At 35.4% G+C, this 22164-nt stretch overlaps 1 protein-coding gene across 3 annotated transcripts in view; it reads right to left on the bottom strand.

Moving 5' to 3' along the window:
* Positions 1–1138: 1138 nt before the first annotated feature.
* Positions 1139–22164, bottom strand: part of LOC135219345 (spartin-like) — a 275523-nt gene continuing 254497 nt past the window's right edge. For all 3 annotated transcript variants that reach the window (XM_064256022.1, XM_064256024.1, XM_064256023.1), the window contains exons 12-13: positions 6404–6534; positions 1139–5257 (exon numbers count right to left, since the gene is read on the bottom strand). In XM_064256022.1, the coding sequence (XP_064112092.1) occupies positions 4972–5257; positions 6404–6534 (417 nt within the window). In that variant the 3' untranslated portion in view covers positions 1139–4971. The remainder of the gene's footprint in view (positions 5258–6403; positions 6535–22164) is intronic.

Below are 22164 nucleotides of genomic sequence, written 5' to 3'. Positions count from 1 at the left end.
AGCTTTACGTGACTTCCGAACCACGTTGAGAGTGAACTTCTATCACCAGAAATACACATCTCTCACTCCTCAATGGAATGGCCGAGAATCGAACCCGCGACCACCGAGGTGGGATGCTAATACCATACCAACCACGCCGCTGAGACGCTTATTACTTGGTTCCGTGAGAGAATTTCTGATAACAGGTTGTCTATGAGAAATTGATGTGTCAATGTACCCATTTTAAAGGAATTCAAATGTATGAATTTGAACAGGAACATTTTGTTTGCATATTGTGTTACTAGAATAGTTTTAAATCACTCCAAATTCAGCTTGCCTGAACCCACTGGTCGTTCTGATTGATAATTAAATATTTTTTTCTATTAAATCTTGTGAATCTCCGATAATGGTGAAAGTATGATTATTCCCATTTGTAGTTAATCTTTTGAATTTGTTATAGTTGGTGTTGATAATTTAGCCAAATGTAACTGTAATCACTCAACAAATTGATGATTACATATCATCAATGAAATTTTCTGTCCTTTCTGTTGTTGGACTTGTTTCATAGTCCTTCCTCTTCTCTTAAGCAACACAACTCTAACACAACCTGTTAAAAAATAATTGCTTATGTTACTGTAGAGTAATATAAACCAAGATTGTGAATTGTTGAATGGTACTGCTTTGGCTTCCACTATATCATGAGTAATAAGAGTGAAATATCTGCCTGGAATGAGACACCACTCAAGGTTATAACGTATGAAATAATAACTAACTATGTTCATGAAGAACCTGTCAAGTTTTTATTTCCTTTCGGGAAATATTTTACATAAATTGGCCAGTTTGACTGATCAAAGTTTCAGTTTAAGATTTCTTTTTCAAGTAACTCAATGTTTTACCAAGCATTCCAGAGTAAGTCTCAAGAGAATCGTGAAAAAAATTAATTAGCCAGTCTCATGAGAATAAAGTGAAAAAATTAATCAAGTTCATTGCAGACTTTACTTGGCTGACAAAAGGTTATTAAGAGTAAGTGATGACTCACAGAAGTATAGATGGGACATTTGGCTACTTACTTTCCATAAATATCTGAAGTAGTTGTGTAATTTTATATGAAAACAACTGATATCCTATTTGGTTTGGGTATAATTATTAAAAGAAAACATTCTTGTAAATATAGCCTATATATTTCTTGTATAAACTATATACTTGTACATTAAATATAACTTTAGCTAACAAGCTTCTTGTGACAAAAATAATGCAAAAATTAATTTCAGCCTCTAATATTAATAAAACTGAGCAAGCAGTTTTACTTTGAGTTTAAAATGATCAGTATACTACACTGTATCACATGCATGTAAAGCTTTCAATTTATAGAAATCATAAAATAATCATTATAAAACTACTTGTTTTGGCTTTAAGTTTAGCTGTAATATGATAGTAAACTTATCATTACCCACACCTGTTGCCTTGATCAATAACATAATGTAATCTTAATGCAGAGTACACCTAGTACAGAGTAGCCTAAAATCTTGCCACGTTCAAAATTGTCCACAAAACAATGTACTACTTCTATAAAAAAAAAAAATATGAAAATTAATTCATATGTTTTTTGCTCCCATTAACACTTGCAATATTTATTTTGGATTAAATAAAAATGTTATCCATTATTAAAAGGCATATTAATTTCTGCATGTGTTCCCAGAAAGCTTCCATTAATAGTTATACAATAATCCATTCCATGGGTAACCGAGACCATTATAAAGAAAAGGTATTAATTTTGCAATTCCATATTCTCCATGTCTAAATCATTTACTCTTCATTAAAATATGTTAACTTTAATCATTTGTACTTTGAAACAAACACCATAGAACAAAGTTCTTACTTTGAACTTTTTAAAACAAATGAACAAGACATCTGCAAGGATGTCATACATAATATATACACCTTAATTATCAAAACTAAGTCAGGGATTTTATTTTAAGATTTCTAAAAACTAAATAGTATATAAATTTCAAATAAATCATTTACTTTAATCTGTATATTTAATACAATGCATTCTTTCACTCACTGTACTTTTCCCTCTTTTTATATAAGTCTAGTCTCTTCCATCCATGAAAGCTGCTAGGCAGGCAAGCTGCTAACTTTATTGACTGGTTTCAGAAAAATGTTTGCAAATTATGAGTGCAGGTATAACAATAAATATAGACACACTATGTTAAGACCTATGAGTAAATAAGTAAATTTTCTCTTAAATGATTTTAAAATTCATACAAAATCTACCAAAAGCTTATTCTGAATTTATAGTTATACTGATCTGATCAGTTCTGAGATATATAATTAATCATTACTTCAAGCTCTGCCATGACAGTTTTGCAATACAACTGTATGGTGCAATGAAGGAAAGATCTTAGTTCCTGCAAAAGACAAAGTCAGAAAGTAGAGTATGAAGGAGAAAAAGCAAGAAAGATTCACAATGTTATTTTTGTAACACTGCACACTGTTTTAAAACCAGGTCTCTAAGCATACATATGAATTAAGAACATTTAATCTGACCAGTTTCTGACCTCCTTGTAATATATATGTGTTCAAAGGAGACATCCAAGCATAGTAAGCTGTTCTTCAAGAAAGGAATGGCAGATTGGAGTTTTAATAAACAAATAAATCTCAGAATAATAGGCAAAAGTGAAGAAACATCATAGGTCTTCAGCCTTTCCTCTTTTATAAAATAGTTTTTAATGAATATCCTTTGAATAACTTATTATACAGTAAAGCATATGAATTTTTTCAATAACTTTACTTGTAGACACAGGCTTGTGAGAGCAAGTTCTTTCCTTTTTCACATATTTGCTTATTGTTTCCATTTTGTTATACAGTACCTACTTCTTATTTCCTGATAATTATTCTTTCAGCAATATTTACTCTTAGCCATGCATATGAAATCTATTCATTCTAACTGGGTATTTAAGAGTTCTAATTGACTTCTTTCGTTTTATCGTATCTAGGGAATCTATTTTCTGAAGGCTTGCTATGCATGTTCATGGCCTTTTAACTTTTCCACAAAAACATCTACATTGATCACAAAGAAAATACAGAACTGTACAATATCCATACATAACCAATTTTCTTCTATGCACAAGAATTGGCACTAAAATTAACAAGAGTATATAAAACTATAAAGCATATTCTTTAAGCCTCCAGACATAAGAATTCTGATTGCAAACCATATTCAGTATAAAGGTTATTTCAGTATTTTGGACACCAACTTAAATATTTTTAGAAATGGATACGTATAAAGAAAAACATCAAGGTTGAACTTCTGATCTGGCTTCACTCATTGTAATGTATGTTATCCTCATATCACCACAAGTAACTGTTTCAATCAGATATCTGCTGGCTGACTGAAACATTGCAATGATCACTCTTAATAAATAAGTAGTACTTAAGCCATAAGCCATATAAAATAGTTTTGTTGTGGCAAAAAAAAAAGGGAGTATTTTCGTTAACATACAGATCAAAACTACTGAATATGAGAATGTCAAGGCACTGTCATGTTGGTTTCATCTACCATACTCAATACTATTAGAAATTGAATTTATTGTAAATTAAAGTTATGCTTTTGCAAAGTGAAAAAGGATCTATGAATTTCCTTTCTATAATATATTAATTCATGAACAATAGAGAAATTTATGTTCTCTTCTGATTTCAGAGCATCCATGACTAATTTTGTCTTAACATTTTCAAAGATACCAAAATGAAGTACAAATATAATTTACTATGAAATGGCACAAACCAACATTCTATCATGAAAAACAAATTTACAGCAAAAAAAAAATCCTCTATATTTATAATAAAATTTCTAAGGTTAATCCAAAACTGTCAAGCCTTATGCACAATCCTCACTGATAATTTGCTTTGTAGATTAAGTTCAAAGTTAAGGAAACAGAAGCATGATTTATAATCAGCAAAACTATAAGTTAGTATACAATCAAAACATTAAACAGAATATCTCTTAGTGCTTACAATACAAAAGATTTCTTTGTTTTTAATTAAAAATGCATTTTTTCCTCCTTGCAATTTCATTTCCTTTAGACTTGCATGGATGAAAATACATAAGGCAATTATCATTAGAAATCCTGACATTTATTACTAAGGAAAATAGAATGGTTGCAGTGACTACACAAAAGTTACTGCACAAAAAATGCCCAACTATCAGTAGTAGCTCAACTTAGGTATTACAGAAATAATCTAAAAATAAGAGTTTACCTACAAGAAACAAGTACACAGTGAAATGATAAGAGACAAAACACAACAGCTCATTACATTAAAGTCACTGTTTATTATCTATTTTTTCTCATGTTTTACTGATGGCTAAATAGGTCTATAACCTGACTGCAAAAATGAAACCCATTCTTAAAGTAAGGTGTATTTAAAAAAAAAAAAAAAATCTCTTTCAACCACATTTCTGTTAAAAGAAAATTTTCGTAAGTTATAGTACAGACTAGGTATGCTAGTCCAATGCAGCATGAATGAACACGTACTTGAGAACTTGAAAATGTAGAACATACTACGAAAGTACTTGTTCCAAGTCACTGTTTTACTTATCTTTCTAATGTGGATTTTTAGGATAGTTATACTAGGTATTGTTTAAAGGCCCTTATAATTCATAAACATTATGAGCTGTGAAATTATCCTACTAGTAGTCTACAAAATTATAGCAGAAGTGATCCTAAAAGTATGTTGATAAGTAGATAAAATTTTCATAATTTATAAAAACTTAACATTTAAAACACTGCCAAATTCCCTGAAGCATTTCAATAATTTTCCTAACACTGCTGAGTAGTTATGATGATGCAAAACTAAATCACTTAAATGCAAAATAAATATAACATGTTAACCTGTTTGATACCAGTACAGGTATGTGGGTATCAGAAAGTATAAAGCACAAAACTACGTTATTTTCAAACAGAGTATTTATCCCTACAAAATACATTAGCACTATAACAATGGCTTCTTTTTTTCCCTGACTGGTCGTACAGGAACAGGTCCAGCTTCGTCACTTTCCTCTTGGCTTGTTTCCATTGCTTCTTCAGCATTTTCAACTGCTTCCTGTCCCTGCTTTCTTTTTTCCTCATGATGGTATACAAGAGCTTTTCCCGTATCTTTTGCAGCCTTTTTAGCTATTCCCTTGACACCTAATGATGCAATGTTATGACCTGCCATAGCTGCCTGCCCAACTGTGTACATGGTGTTGTCAGTCAGAACTCCAGCTTCTTCACCATACCTATGATAGAAAAAAATAATTAATTAATCACACAATACAGTACTATTCCTATAATACTTTCATCATCACTAGTGTTTTTCATCTGACTTGGCTTTTATAGACTTTACATAAATTGAGCTATATAGTAGCTATCCTGTGGAAAAAATTTTTGTTGAAGAGAGCAAAACTGGTAAAATTATCCAAGTCAAGCTACATCACTGCAAGAAAAGCCTCTCATCAGTGCTGATAAACCTGCTTCTTCCTTCAGTCTTTCATACAAAAGAATGCAGTGTTTGGACGTTCTCTCTCTCTCTCTCTCTCTCTCTCTCTCTCTCTCTCTCTCTCTCTCTCTCTCTCTCTCTCTCTCTCTCTCTCTCTCTCTCTCTCTCTCTCTCTCTCTCTCTCATTGTATTCTATCACATTTGGTGAGAATCTTGATTCTTGTCAAAGTATGAAATGAACTTTACCCTTAAGATTAATTTTTCTGCCATCCATATTCATAAAATGGGGCTATATAATTACTGCTTTATTATATACACTCTAGACACTCACTGAACTCCTATCCTAAGCATGTGACATCATCTTGCTAGAGCAATATTAAGTTTTGTTTCTTTGTGTAAAGACCTGATAATATGAATAAATATCTCAACTGAGACAGACAGGGATAAGGAATATACCAAGCACTAAAAAAGTAAAATCAAAGACCAAATAAACGTTTAAAACTGAACACTACATCTTATCACTAACTTTAGAAATGTGATATTGGTTGACCAGCAAATGGTTAATACTAATGGAATACAGAAAACAAAAGAAAAGTGCCTCCCCATTAAGTATTCACTGCTTTGGTAAACTTGGCACCTGATGTCAAAAAGTAAACTTAGCACCTGATGTCAAAAAGTAAAGTTAAAATCTATTCCACAAGATGAAAATATACAAAATTAACACAAATTTCAGGAGAGCAGTCAGCTACAGGAAGATCTCCAAACTACCCATTTCCACCTCCTATAAGCAAGCACATCTAATAAAAAATAAAAGTGAAACCAGTACCATGGTGTGCAAAAGGTTTTTCAAATAAATCATTGTCTTGCATGCTAATGTTCATAATTTACAGAAATAATTAACAAAAGTTAATTACATAATAGTAAAACATATAAAGAAGAGTCATACTTATGTGTCACAACTTTCACAGTGTTATCTGTGATGTTAGAGAGAAGAGTTGCTGCTGCAGTTTCGAGACCCATGTAGACAGTGGAGGCTCCCTTGACAACTCCAGCTGCTACCTCTAAGGCTCCCTCAACCTGGTAATTAGTAGCATTGGAGCAACAACCTACTGGCTATGACTAACATAGTAAGCGGTACTCTACAACATACACACAAAAACAAAGTCTTTATAATATAAAGTTTTTCATGCAAATCCATCAATCACATTGGGCCCTCACGTACAGCCCAGAATATTCCCAAGACTCACATTCTTTTGTTTGTAAAATAAGAGGAACACTTTTGTTGAACAACAATAACCCAAAACCGACTGACAATGGGCACATTAGGTATCGTGATCATTGGGTCATATCCATAAAATAGTAGTAATGAAATATTTATTCACAATTACTACAATAATACTGCCTTAAAGGATTTACTAAAAAATGCTTTGAAACTAAATTAAGACAAAACCAAATACATACCCATACGATGTATTTCTAATTACTTTATCTTTATTTACCAGGTCTATTCCCTAGCACTATGTGAAGGTTACAGCTATGTTAGTTGGTGCATAATTAAAATCCTTAAATAGTCACCTCTCAATTAATGAGTGTTTAATTAACACGTTTTCGATTTAACTCGAGCTAGAAAATATTTTAAAATGTTTTAAAAATGCAAAAATTTCAATTTAACATGAGTCGCGCTGCAGACAATGGCCATCGACATAAGCAATGACATAGCATAATATGTATTTAATAATAAAGCAGAAAACTGTTTATTTATTAATAAAGTAAAAGATTGTTTATTTTTTAATAAAGGAAAAAAAAATATTGGACATGAAATGGGAATCAGCTTCGTTCCGACATCGGCGTAATTGAGTGATGTTGGGCTGCTGATGGCTACGTATAATTACACACATAACAAATATGCATCTTTTCCATGAATCTTTTAAAATGTTATACATTACTTCACTGTATCCAATAATATTGTATGTATTTTCATATTACAGTGGACCCCCCGTATTCGCGTTCTCCGGATTCGCGGATTTTTCTTTGGAACCTATCTAGAAATTATTCGCGGAGGGACTCGCCCATTCGCGGGTTTCTCTGTGGAACATATACATAATTATTCGTGGTCATCCCTGGCTATTCGCGGATGCGAATTTTTATGTGTTTACTATTCGTACAAGGACATTTCATAATGATATGGTTATTCTGTTTATTAGACATTCCTTATAAATCTTAATGTAATGAATTGAATAAAAATATCGTAGGTATAAATTGGTGAGCAAGATAATATGAAATAAAGCATAACAGAGTGAGTTTGGCAACTGAGAAAATAAACAATTGTATACGTACAGCTCTCTCTCTCTCTCTCTCTCTCTCTCTCTCTCTCTCTCTCTCTCTCTCTCTCACACACAAAATGATAGATAGGAAACAATAACAGAATATGTATTGCTTGAATACGATATGGCAACAAAGTTTTGGTCTGACTGAAGTGTAGAGTTACTTTGACACTGACTTACATGTCATTCCTGGTCATCTCACAGCCACGGATAGACATCAACTTCACAGCCGAGAAAGGCAATTGTATACAAAATAAATATTTTCCAGATGAAAAAGCAATTGGAGGACCTATGTTATCCCATAAAAAAAAACTCTCGCTTGGATAACTGTAAGATGTAGAAAAGAGAGAGAGATCAAGGGCAGGGCAGATGTAGGAAGGAGATTTAAGCAGTACCTGGAAATGAAAAACAACTCCTATAATCTTATAATTATAGCCTTAGGGTTTGTCTCAAAGACATTCAAAAGGTGTGTCACACACGTGACAGTTGTTGTTTTTGTAAAATTGGCGTCAGGGCAGATTTTTAAGCACCACTGTGTTAATATATTATTAATAATCTGTTCATTACCTTCGATAAAACGCCAAATTTCACGTTAGATAATCATAAAAATCTCTAAGATTGCGCGACCGCACGGAAAAGAATGGTGCTAGATTAAATCTGAAAACTTCAGATCTAGCATGAAATACATTAGTTTAGCAACACTGCCATTGAACTTACATAAATACGTATTGGGTCAATTGGGTACGCATTGTGCAGGCTGTACATTTTATGAAATTTTTTAAGATGATTTCTAATTATGATATGTATGTACGTATGTACATAAATTGTTTTAGGATGATAATAAAAGTATGCAGACCATATCTAAAGTACGTAAGACAATGATTATATACATATTTGTAGCAGGGTACGTATTTTTCTGTCTGTGGCACGCAGTACGTACATGTACGTGTATTTTTCATACGTACATAATGAGTATATTTTCGTGACAAAATAAATTTTTATGATGAAAAAAAGCTTTATTAATTTTCAAATATTACAGTTCTGTAATACTTTCATGTAAACACAGCAAAATGTCGGTAACAAAGTCGGGTTTTCTTAAAAGATGCTCTACCCAAGCCAACGTTCCGCAGATAAACAAATCTTATGATGCCGTGACGCCTTCTTAGAGTAGTACCCAAACGAAATGATATTTAAAACGCTATTGGCTGTTGTCTGCACAGCAGCCAATCCAGGAGCAGCATTCATTTTCCTTGTCGCTCATTGGTTGTACACTTGATGTTGATTGGTTGAACCCTGGCCCCATTTCACGGAGATGGAATTGTGGGTATCGCGCTTCTAGTACCCGAGCAGCCTCACTGCGCAGAAACTTACGGGTATACGCGAACGTTAACGCTAAGCTCTTGAGCGTATCAGCAAATATCTGTGTGCATTGTACCGAAAATGGCCCCTGAAAAGCACCCTGCTCCTTCTAAGGCTTCTGGCCAAGAAGCTAAAAGAAAGAAGACCGTAATGAAGCTTGACGAGAAGGTGAAACTTCTCGATATGTTGAAGGAGGGAAAAAGTTGCGCTGCAGTCGGCCGCCATTTCAAAGTGAATGAGAGCACAGTTAGATATATAAAGAAAAAAGAAAATGAAATAAGAAAAAGTGTTAGTATGACATACTATGGCACCGCAAAGGCTGTGTCCACAGTGAGAGACAAAACCATCGTGAAAATGGAATCTGCTCTCGCGTTCTGGATAAAGGACTGCAGGAAGAAGAACGTGCCCCTTGACTCCAACATCATACGCCAAAAAGCATGACAGATCTACCAGCAGCTATCAACTCCTACTGCTTCACAAGGTGGTGAGGAAGAGGAAGCCGAAGCCGAAGATGTGGAGGCACTGGAAGGCGATGAAGAAGGGACATTGGAATTCTTGGGCTTTGGAGAACCAGCTCCTGAAGAGGAAGACGAAGAAGAAGAACCACAACTGGGACCGTCCTCAGCTCCCCAAGGATTTCAGGCTAGCAAAGGATGGTTCCACCGGTTCCAGAAAAGGTTCCATCTAAAGTCTGTTTCCCTACATGGGGAAGCTGCATCTGCAGACAAAGAGGCAGCCGCAAAATATCCGGAGGCCTTCATGAAAATAATCCAGGAGAAAGGATATCGCACAGAACAGGTGTTCAATATGGACGAAACTGGCCTGTTCTGGAAGAAAATGCCGTCCCGGACGTACCTTATGAAGGATGAAGCTAAAGCCTCCGGATTCAAGGCACAAAAGGACAGGGTGACCCTCCTGATGTGTGGGAATGCGGCTGGTTTCATGCTGAAACTAGGCCTCATTTACAAGGCTGCAAATCCCAGGGCACTCAAGAACAAGAACAAGGCGTTACTGCCCATCTTCTGGATGCATAATCCCAAGGCCTGGATCACCAAAGTCCTGACGGAGTACTGGTTTCACCAGAGTTTCATTCCTCAAGTTAGGCAATACCTGGCCGATTTGGACATCAACTTCAAGGTCTTGCTGATAATGGACAACGCTGGTGGCCACCCTCTCGATCTTTATTCTAAAGGAGTCCAGCTTGAGTTCCTTCCTCCCAACACCACCTCTCTCCTCCAGCCTATGGATCAGGGCGTCATCCGTGCCTTCAAGGCACTCTACACCGGGAACTCCCTCCAGCACCTTGTTCATGCAATGGACCGTGACGGTGAATTTACGCTGAAAGATTATTGGCGTAAATTCACGATTGCCACGTGTCTGTCTGTCATTGACCGGTCGTTGAAGGACATGAAGAAGGAGACACTGAATGCCTGCTGGAGTAAGTTGTGGCCAGACTGTGTCCATAATTATACAGGCTTTTCTCCCCAGGAAATCCAGCATTCAGCCATTAATAAGGCAGTCCAGTTGGCAAGAATTCTTGGTGGTGAGGGCTTTGACGATATCACCGAGGAAGAAGTCGGCACCCTCATTGATGCCCACTCACCTCCTTACCGACCAGGACTTGGAAGAGCTGACGAAGTCCGCCAGCGAGGAAGAAGACACTCTAGGTTCAGGAGAGGATCAGGAGGAGGAGGAGGAGGGCCTGACTTTGGAACGCCTGTCCCAAGTTAAAAAAATGGTAAACGACCTCCAGGAGTTTGTTGCAACATGGGATCCTTACATGGAGCGCTCCTTGAAGTTTTCTAATATTCTAGACACAGCATTGGAGCCCCATAATCAAGCTCTCACCACCATGAAGAAGCAACGGCAGCAGTTGCCAATCACAATGTTCATCACACGAACGAAGAAAGACCCTCCAAAGCCTCCCAAATCGCCTGAAGTAGTGCCTCTTGAATCGCCTGAAGAAGTGCCTCCCAAATTGCCTGAGTCACTGCCTCCCGAAGCGCCTCCTGAAGGTGAAGAGGCGCCCTTAGAGGATATGTAACTCCTCTGCTTAGCTGTGCAGTCATATCTTCATCGTCATTCATCGGACTGCACGGCTAATTCATCATCATCATCTTTAATCAACATTCATCACTGGTGAGTACCCAGTTTACATATGTTGTACTAGCGTAAAACAATTGTTTAATGTTCATACAAATTTTGTTCTTTCTCTCTATCGCTTGTGATTTCACATACATTTGTTTCCCTTGTAAAAAGAAAATGGATGTCTCAAATAGTAACAGTATGAAAGAAAACGTGCATGACTGTATACTTATGGGGGGACTGAATTATTTTCACATACGTAACTAAGTCATGCAGTACGTACATAATACGTATGTACGTATTTATGTATAACCATAAAATGTAAAAATTGCTTTAAAACAGTATTAATAATATTTCAAAGATTAATATGAACCATAATAGGATGTTTTATGTATATTTGATGAAGGATGGTCTTTTAAGAGATACTTTGGTGTTTGCATGTTAACCCTCTTACGCCGAATGGACGTATTTTACGTCGACATTTTTTGTCTCCCGTGTGCCGACTGGACGTATTTTACGTCGACTTACAAAAGTTTTTTTTTTTAAATTCGCGAAAAAATACTTATAGGCCTTCCAGCCTAAAACTTTTGAATCACACGCCTTGGGGGATGCTGGGAGTTCACGGATCAAGGTGTTGTTTTGTTTACAATTGTTACGCAGGCGCGCAAACGCGAATTTCTTTCTTGCCGCACTAAAAAGTATCTGTGACACATCACGGAAATTATTTCGTCACTTTGACATAATTTTTGTACCATTGTAAATTAGCCGTTACATGAAGTATTATATATGAAAATGTGCGCATATTTATGTAGAATACAACAATAAAATACTCATGATTGTAGCTTTTATCAGTTTTGAGATATTTTCATATAAATAACGATAATTGCCAAACTTTCAACCTTCGGTCACCTTTGACTCTACCGAAATGGTCGAAAAAAACGCAATGTAAGCTAAAAACTCTTATATTTTTAGTAATATTATCATTTACCTTAATTTTGCAACCAATTGGAAGTCTCTAGCACAATATTTTGATTTATGGTGAATTTATGAAAAAACTTTTTCCTTACGTCCGCGCGGTAACTTCCGAAAAAAATCATACATGCGATTGTGGTAATGTTTGCACCATTTTAAAATTAGCCGTTATATAAAGTTTTACATATGGAAATGTGCGCAATTTCATGCACAATACAACTAAAAACAACCCATGGTTGTAGCTTTTATCAGTTTTGAGATATTTTCATATAAATAACGATAATTGCCAAAATTTCAACCTTCGGTCAACTTTGACTCTACCGAAATGGTCGAAAAACACAATTGTAAGCTAAAACGCTTATATTCTAGTAATATTCAAGCATTTACCTTCATTTTGCAACAAATTGGAAGTCTCTAGCTGGTGAATTTATGAAAAAAATAACATTTTCTTTACGTCCGCGCGGTAACTTCCGAAAAAATCATACGTGCAATTGTGGTAATGTTTGCACCATTTTAGATTAGCCGTTACATAAAGTTTTATATATGAAAATGTGCGCAATTTTATATAGAATACAACAAAAAATAATTGAAGGTTGTAGCTTTTCTCATTTTTGAAATATTTGCATATAAATCACGATAAATAGAAAAAAAACCACGTTCGGTCAACTTTGACTCTACCGAAATGGTCGAAGAACGCAATTGTAAGCTAAAACTCTTACAGTCTAGTAATATTCAGTCATTTATCTTCATCTTGAAACAAATACAAAGTCTCTAGCAAAATATTTAGATTTATGGTGAATTTAAAAAATCTTTCCTTCCCTCCGCGCGCGGATTCTCCGCCACAAATCTCCGAAATACGTACGTCCCATTCTCAGAATATTTGCTCCGTTTCATATTAGGCATTTCATAGAGTTTTATATATGACAATGTGCGCAATTTCATGTAGAATAAAACAAAAAATATTTGAAGGTTGTAGCTTTTCTTATTTCCGAAATAATTGCATATAAAAAATATATATATATAAAAAAAATTCGACATTCGGTCAACTTTAACTCGTCAGATATGGTTGAAAACTGCAATTGTAAGCTAATACTCTTACAGTATAGTAATATTCAATCATTTGTCTTCATTTTGAAAGAAATTGGAAGTCTCTAGGACAATATTTAGATTTATGGTGAATTTTTGAAAAAAATATTTGTTAACGTCTGCGCGTTACGAATTCATGCATTATTTAGTGATAATATTTTCTCTGTGTTGCTTTTATCGTTTTACAATGTGTTATATACCAAAATGATCGCAATTTAGTGTACATTACAATGAAAAAAGTAACTTGTTACCTTTAACCGTTTTGCGCACAGCGCGATTTGAATACAATTATATATGAAATTTCTTTTTTGCGCTATCATATATCGCATTATTTATATATGATAATGATAATTTTTTTCATTTCTGATGGTTGCATACTAAACTTCAGGCAATGACAAAAACGGAGCCAAAAATGAACTCTTAATCTTGAAAACTAAGCGCGCTGTGATTTTTTGAAAAAAATATTTTTTCCGCTTCCGCGCTCACTCCGAAACCCCTTCGGCACACGGGAGACAATTTTTTATTTACCGCTCCGGCGTAAGAGGGTTAAGGATACCTAAGTTTTATGAGTATTTTTGGAGGGGGTTCCAAACATTCGCGGATTCTAACTATTCGCGGGGGGGGTCTGGTACGCATCCCCCGCGAATACGGGGGGTCCACTGTATTGTGTTATAAAATAATACTATAGCGGTCAATGTTTTGGTTTGGAAATCACCTGATGGGGAATAAGAGTTTATTTCGCCATATTCAACTCAATTCTGTGCAAATTTTCTTGCTTTTAACTAGCATAAACGAATATCTAGATACTTTACTTATATGAGACAAGGTCATTTTTCATTATACGATTAATTTTTAGGTCGAAATATGGCTTGAATAAGTCTTGTTGTGAACTAAATTATTTTTAACACTAACAAAATGTTTTGGGAGTATGTTTATTGCTTAACCCTTAAACGCTGAAGCGGTATTTAAAAAATGTTTTTTTTCAAAAAATCACAGCACGCTTAGTTTTCAAGATTAGGAGTTCATTTTTGGCTAATTTTTTTGCCATTGCCTGAAGTTTAGTATGCAACCATCAGAAATGAAAAAAAAATCATTATCATATATAAATATTGGGATATATGACAACGCAAAAAAATTACATAAATAATTGTATACAAATCGCGCTGTGAGCAAAACGGTTTAAGCAAACGAGTTAATTTTTCTTTTTGTATTGTACACTAAATTGCGATCATTTTGGTATATAACACATTGTAAAACGATCAAGGCAACACAGAGAAAATATTATCACAAAATGATGCATGAATTCGTAACGCGCGGACATAAAAAAAATGCTGTTTTCAAAAATTCACCATAAATCGAAATATTGTGCTAGACTTCCCGTTTGTTGCAAAATTAAGGTAATTGATTGAATATTACTAGACTGTAAGTGTTGTAGCTTACAATTGCAGTTTTCGACCATTTCGGTCGAGTTAAAGTTGACCGAAGGACAAGTTTTTTCTATTTATCGTTATTGATATGAAAATATTTCAAAACTGATAAAAGCTACAACCATGGGTTGTTTTTCATTGTATTCTACATGAAATTGCATACATTTTCATATATAAAACTTTATGTAACGGCTAATTTAAAATGGTGCAAACATTACAACAATCGGACGAAAAAATTTATGATTTTTTTGTAAGTTACCGTGCGGACATAAGGAAAAAGTTTATTTCATAAATTCACCATAAATCAAAATATTGTGCTAGAGACTTCCAATTTGTTGCAAAATAAAGGTAAATGATTGAATATTACTAGACTGTAATAGTTTTAGCTTACAATTGCGTTTTTTTACCATTTCAGTAGAGTCAAAGTTGACTGAAGGTTGAAATTTTGGCACTTATCGTTATTTATGTGAAAATATTTCAAAACTGATAAAAGCTACAACCATGGGTTGTTTTTGGTTGTATTCTACATGAAATTGCGCACATTTTCATATATAAAATTTTATGTAACGGCTAATTTAAAATGGTGCAAACATTACGACAATCGGACGAAAAATTTCTGATTTTTTTGGAAGAGTTACTGCGAGGACGTAAGGACATTTTTTTTTTTTTTTTTTTTAATAAATTCACCATATATCAAAATATTGTGCTAGAGACTTCTAATTTGTTGCAAAATAAAGGTAAATGATTGAATATTACTAAAATGTAAGAGTTTTAGCACACAATTGTGTTTTTTACCATTTCGGTTGAGTCAAAGTTGACCTAAGGTTGATATTTTGGCACGTATCGTTATTTATATGAAAATATTTCAAAACTGATAAAAGCTACAACCACGGGTTGTTTTTCGTTGTATTCTACATGAAATTCCACACATTTCAATATATAAAATTTTATGTAACGGGTAAATGATTGAATATTACTAGAATATATGAGTTTTAGCTTACAATTGCATTTTTCGACCATTTCGGTAGAGTCAAAGTTGACCAAAGGTTGAAATTTTGGCACTTATCATTACTTATATGAAAATATTTCAAAACCGATAAAAGCTATAACCATGAGTTGTTTTTTGTTGTATTCTACATGAAATTGCGCACATTTTCATATATAATACTCCATGTAACGGCTAATATAAAATGGTGCAAAAATTATGTCAAAGTGACGAAATAATTTCCGAGATGTGTCGCTGATGCTTTTTGGTGCGAGAAGAAAGAAATTCGCGCTTGCGCGCCTGGGTAACGATTGTAAATAAAACAACTCCTTGATCCGTGAGCTCCCAGCATCCCCCAAGGCGCATGATTCAAAAGTTTTCCCCTAGTAGGCCTATAACTATTTTTCCGCAAATTTTTAAAAAAACTTTTTTTCGTCGACGCACCATACGTCAGTTCGCCACCTGACAGACAATTTTCGTCGATTTATTGGTGTGAAAACAACTCTTAAAATTTGTTGTTTCAAGCCCAGTAGTTTTGATTAAAATGACTTTCTCTTGACTTTACCTGTGGTTATGTTTGATGACATAACTTAACAGGAGTTTTATCCTTGGTGCCGATGCACAATAATAGTCATTAGCAGCTTGAACAGCTTTCCCAGCTTCAGCTACAACTTGGTTTAAATTTAACAGCATATTTCCTTGCTGATCTTTGATCTATAGCAAATAAAGTTATTACATAAAAATATATCACTCCTATTCTACATAATGTTGTTTATAACACAAATACGGTAATTGTTTACCATCGTACGATGGTTGAAATGCAAGCCAAACAGATGTTGCTTTTATCCAATTTGGCTGTACTTTGCAAAAAAGTACAGAGTTCTCCAAGTCTAGGAACGTAACACTCCTTATTACCGTTATTTTATATGGGAAAAATATGTTTAAACAATGTTTTTAATTAATGTGAGCTCTCCAGGAACTTAACTCTTGCGTTAATTGAGAGGTGATTGTACTAGAATTATCATACCAAGTTTATGTAAAATCAGTATCTCATATTTTAGAGTGATTGGCAAAGGCCACCCAGCCCCATTATGAAAAAGTACTTTTTGCATTCCCTTAGGAAAATGACAGGCGTCAAAACAATTTTTCTCAACACCTGTGATGCCACTACCAGCAGAGTACTACCCATTGGAAGTAGGTCTGCATGAATGTATTTCCTTTAACACTTGAAAAGAACCCCAATATTAAGGATAACTGGAAAACTTTCTATATAACAAAATCCATTTAGTTTAACAATAAAATACTGGCCTTTAGTAAACATTATGGCTTGTAAGTCAATTTGATTTTTTAATTGATTTACATAGATTTTTTGCATTATGCCAAGCAGTGGGGCAACCAAGGCCATTCAGCGCTGAAATGGAAATTGACACTAAAAAGTTTTAAAGGTGTTGACAGTAAAAAGTTTTAAAGGTGTTAGAGGAGGAAAACCTCGCAGTTGCACTATGAAACAATTGTTAGAAGACGGTGGATAGTAAGTTGGAAGAAAGAGAATATGAAAGGAGGTACTGTAAAAGGAATGAAAGTAGTTGCAGCTAGGGGCTGAAGGGACGCCGCAAATAACCTTAAGTAATGCCTACATTGCATTGAATGAGGTACACTGATGGCACTATCCCCCTACAGGGGCTTGTAAGTCAAGCACAAATGGAAACTAAATTCATGAAGTTTCAAAAAAAAAATTAGACCAACCCAATTTAACCATTCTCTATCCTCTAATTACCAATCAGTGTTAAAAAAGTAATTGACTAATGAGTTTCAATAACAAAATTGCCTAATATTATTGCATTAATGCTAATTATCACTGTCATACAGGAAAATAAAACCAAAGCAATTACTGTGTAGCCTAACAATCTTCTCACCCTGCAGAAGACCTACTGGCTCCTAGTTTTAACAAATTAAAATTTTCCGGAACTAAAACTTTTCACTGGTCATAAAATTAGGTATGTACTGTACATAGTTTTAAGGCCATAAGAGGTGACCCTTTTTGGAGCAAACACTGAGGACACACATACTCTGTGACAGACCAGTGTAATGAGGAAACTAGTTGTCATATGCTCTGTTGTCACAACTGGGTGAGCGCGAAGAAGGGAAAACCAAGGTACATGTGGTGGACAGGAGATTGAGCTCTTTAGCCCTGAGTCTTTTATATTTTATTACTTTGCCAACAAGCACTATTCTGGCCATGAACAACTATACGATAATTTTTTGACTGGTTGGTCTGTCTCATGGAACCCTGGGGGCCATGAGAGTGTAACTCCTTTAAGTGTTTTTACGTATTTTGATCCCCTCGTCTACCTAGCAATTATTCGTTTATTTTATTTCTAAAAGAGCAGCCATTTTTAACCTAACATCAGTTGATTTTAGGCAGGAAACCCAAAGCAGGCCAGCGATCGTCATTTTCCGTTGTAGATGGGGGGAATCAAGACTCCTGTAAGCCTTCGGGACGCATCCCAAAAGGAAGTGTGTAGGTACTTCTTAGGCATACTCTTAAGATCTTTTTTCATTTGTACCTCTCACTGGCGATCTGCTCTGTTTCCAGGATGGCCGCCGGAAGGGGGTTTAAGCTGACCCCAACCCACAAGCTTCGCACCTGCATTCTTCCTCAGTCCACTCGAGTCCGTGACCTAGGGCAGAGGTCCCAGCCAGCCTTCCAAAAGGGCCTACAACAGGGCTAACTGGAGCCCCAGATCTCAGACAAAGCCGATTTCTACAAGGGTCCACTTACATAAGGCTTCCAGATCTACGCACGAGTCACGTGTCCAAGTCTCCCCATTCCCAAGTGTTGCCGTAATGCAAGATAACTTGAGTAATTTTGAAAACCAGCATTTACGTCACTCTGATTTTAGCCAGCTCTCCCCTTGTGAGAGATAAGAGTGGGCCACATGCGGCCCAGTTGCTTTGCCTTTCAACTGTCGTGTAAATAAATGTATACTGTAAATTAATCGGCTGGTTTTCAATGGCGACCTTTCTCTAGAGTAACTTATTTCAATCAATCTTTTTTTAAGGTAAGTTATTCTGCAGTTTTCCCTAAAATATTTCCCTTTACGTATTTGGGTCACAACGAGGCCGGCTCATATGTAAAAGTACTCAGTATAAAATTAAAATAAGATGATTGGCAAAAATAAATACCTGCTTCTGCTAGTCCATCAGATAAACAACTGTTAAGTAAATAACAGTAGCAAAAGATAAGAAAAGAAAAGAAACAAAATATATAAATAAATAAATAAATATATATAGTAATATATATATACGTATATATAGATACGTATATATATATTAATATATATATACCCCCATATTACAGTGGTCCCCCCCGTATTAGCGGGGATGCGTACCAGACCCCACCCCCCCCGTGAATAGTTAGAACCCGCAAATGTTTGGAACCTCTATAAAAACGCTAAAAACAGCCTATTTTGTTAGTTAAAACTCAAGAAAAACCACTAAAAATTTTCATACTTGGTTTTTTTAATAGTTTTATCACAAAAAGTGCATTTTATGATGAAATTGATAAAAAAAACCAAGAATTTGTGGATATTTCTCATAGAAAAATACCGCGAATGCGCGAATTTTCCGCGAATAATGCAGGGAAACATTCCCGAGAGAAATCCGCGAATGTGTGAGTCCGCGAATCCGGAGAACGCGAATAAGGGGGGTCCACTGTATGTATATATATATATATTATATATATATTATATATTATATATATATATATATATATATCTATATATATATATATCTATATATATATCTATATATATATATATATTAGTAAATATAATATAATTATATATATATCATATATATATATATACATTTTTTTTACCAGTTACCATCCGAGTTACGACCTGCGCGAGTTACGTCCACCCGTACTTAACGACAGTGTCCGACAGGGGTCTATTTTTTATATTTGGCGGTGTTTACTGTTTGGCAGCGCGGTAGCGTAGTGCGTGCGGCGCGGTATGACAGTTACGACGGCGCCGGCAGCACAGCATCCCAGACAGACTCATCCCAACCACCTCACTCCCTGTCTAGACATTGTAGCAGTACTGTAACATTGTAGCAGGAACATTTTTTTCATTACACCTTTGCCATGGCCCCTAAGAGAAAGTCTGACTCATCAGAATGCACTTCTGCCAAGAAAGCTAGGAAGGCACTGACGTTGGAGATGAAGATGGACGTAATCAAGAAATATGAAGGTGGGATGAAAGTTAATTGTATAAGCAGAAGTCTCCATCTCTCCCACTCCACGGTCTCCACCATTCTAAAGGACAAGGAAAGGAGCAGCCCCAATCAAGTCTACTATTATCACCAAACAGCGTGAAGGACCGATAGCAGACATGGAAAAGTTGTTATTTACGTGGCTGGAAGATAATAGACAAAGAAATGTGCAAGTGATGTTGCGAGCAGTGCAAAGCAAGGCAACAAGTTTATTTAAAATGTTAAAAGAGAAAGGAGGTGAAGAATATGCTTCGTTGGAGTTTATAGCGAGTGATGGGTGGTTTCGTCGATTCCGAGATCGGTACCAAGTGCACCATGTTCTGACGAAAGGCGAGGCTGCTAGCAGTGATGCGCCTGCTGCTAAGGCATTCGTTGAAGAATTTGATAAACTAATTGTGAAAGAAGGATATTTGCCCGAACAGATTTTTAATGTGGACGAAACTGCCTTGTTTTGGAAAAAGATGCCGAAAGGCATGTACATAAGCAAAGAATTCGCGAGTGCACCAGGGCATAAGGCAATCAAAGAAAGATTCACGCTATTGTTCGGTGGAAACATCGTGCGACATAAATTAAAACCTTTTTTGATTGCGCTTTCAGAAAACCCACGCGCACTGACGAATGTGAACAAACATGCCCTTCCCGTTTATTACCGAAGTAACAGAAAGGCCTGGATGACGCTAGCACTGTTTGAAGATTGGTTTTTAAACTGTTTTGTTCCCGAGGCACGTCAATATTGTAGCGATAAGGGCATTCCGTTTAAGATTTTATTAGTGCTTGACAATGTGCCTGACCACCCGACGCACTTGGATGATCTTCATCCTAACGTGCGCGTTGTCTTCCTTCCCCCTAATACCACCCCCCTAATCCAACCCATGGACCAGGGTGCGATTTCTACGTTCAAGGCGCACTACGTAAGAATTTCCTTTGACCAAGCCATCGAACTATGGATGAAAACCCTGAGCTGACTTTGCGCGATTATTGGAAATTGTACAACATTTACCATTGTATCAAGCATGTGCTAAAGCTTGGGATTTGGTGACAGAAAAATGTATGAGTGGTATTTGGAAACACTGCTGCAAACGCTTCCTCAGAGATTTTGTTGGCTTCGATAACGAAGAGGAATTAAGCAACGTCCGAGGAAAAATTGTTAGCTTGGCAAAGCAACTTGAGTTAGGATGTGATGAAGAAGAAATTGAAGAACTGATAAGTGAAGAACCTGAGGAATTAACAAATGAAGAACTGTTAGCAATAGAAGAAGAAAGGAAAGCTGAAGAAGAAAGAAGAGAGGAAGAAAAGGAAGTTGTAGAAGAGGAGGAGCACGAACGAAAGTTTACTGTAAAGGGATTATCGGAAGCCATACAAATGCTTAATACAATGCTGCATAAATTGGAAGGAATGGATCCGAATGTTGAACGGTTTGCCCGGATAGAGAGATCTATGCAAGAAAGTAATGAGGGCCATACAAAGAAATCTACGATGAAAAGAAAAAGCAGAAGATCCAAACGACACTTAGCATGTTTGTCAAACGAACCACAAAAGCCCGCCTCATCCAGCATCGAAGCCAACCCCTCCCCTACATCGGCCAGCGCAGTAACCACCCCTTCCCATTCCCCATCCCCTGCCTCGCCTGACTTAACAGCTGATCTTTCTTTCGACCGTGCGTATGAAGAAAGTGTTGATGACGTCGAACCAAGCACCAGTGAACATTAATTTTGAGTGTTGTTTTGCTTATTTTTTTACATGCATATGTATTTCCTATTTTGTACTACAGCTGTATGTTTCTATTTTTGAACTGTAACTTTTCTATTTTTGTATTTTGATCTTCATTTGTATTTTTGTATAATAAATTCAACTGCAGAATAAATATTTTATTTCTAAAACCATATTATATTAAGATGTACGTACGTAGTATATCAACTAAGCAACTGAAAAAAAAAAAAGCTAAATACATTGCACCTACAGTATAATATTAAAAATATCTCTATGATAAAATTTTGATAAAAGTGAAACTAAAAAGGCGATAAAAATGATAAATACATAAACAGCTTGTAAGTATAGTACAACAGTAATATTATTCAACAGAAAAAAAAAGTATGATAAAAGTGAAACTAAAAGGCATAAAAATTATAAATAAACAGCTTGTATATACATATGTACAGTAATATTATTCAACAGAAAAGTATGATAAAATTAT

The sequence above is a fragment of the Macrobrachium nipponense genome, chromosome 1, assembly GCF_015104395.2.
Source record: "Macrobrachium nipponense isolate FS-2020 chromosome 1, ASM1510439v2, whole genome shotgun sequence".
In the NCBI taxonomy this organism is placed as follows: domain Eukaryota; kingdom Metazoa; phylum Arthropoda; class Malacostraca; order Decapoda; family Palaemonidae; genus Macrobrachium; species Macrobrachium nipponense.
Note: the sequence above shows the minus strand (reverse complement) of the source record. Positions and strands in the feature narration are given on the sequence as shown.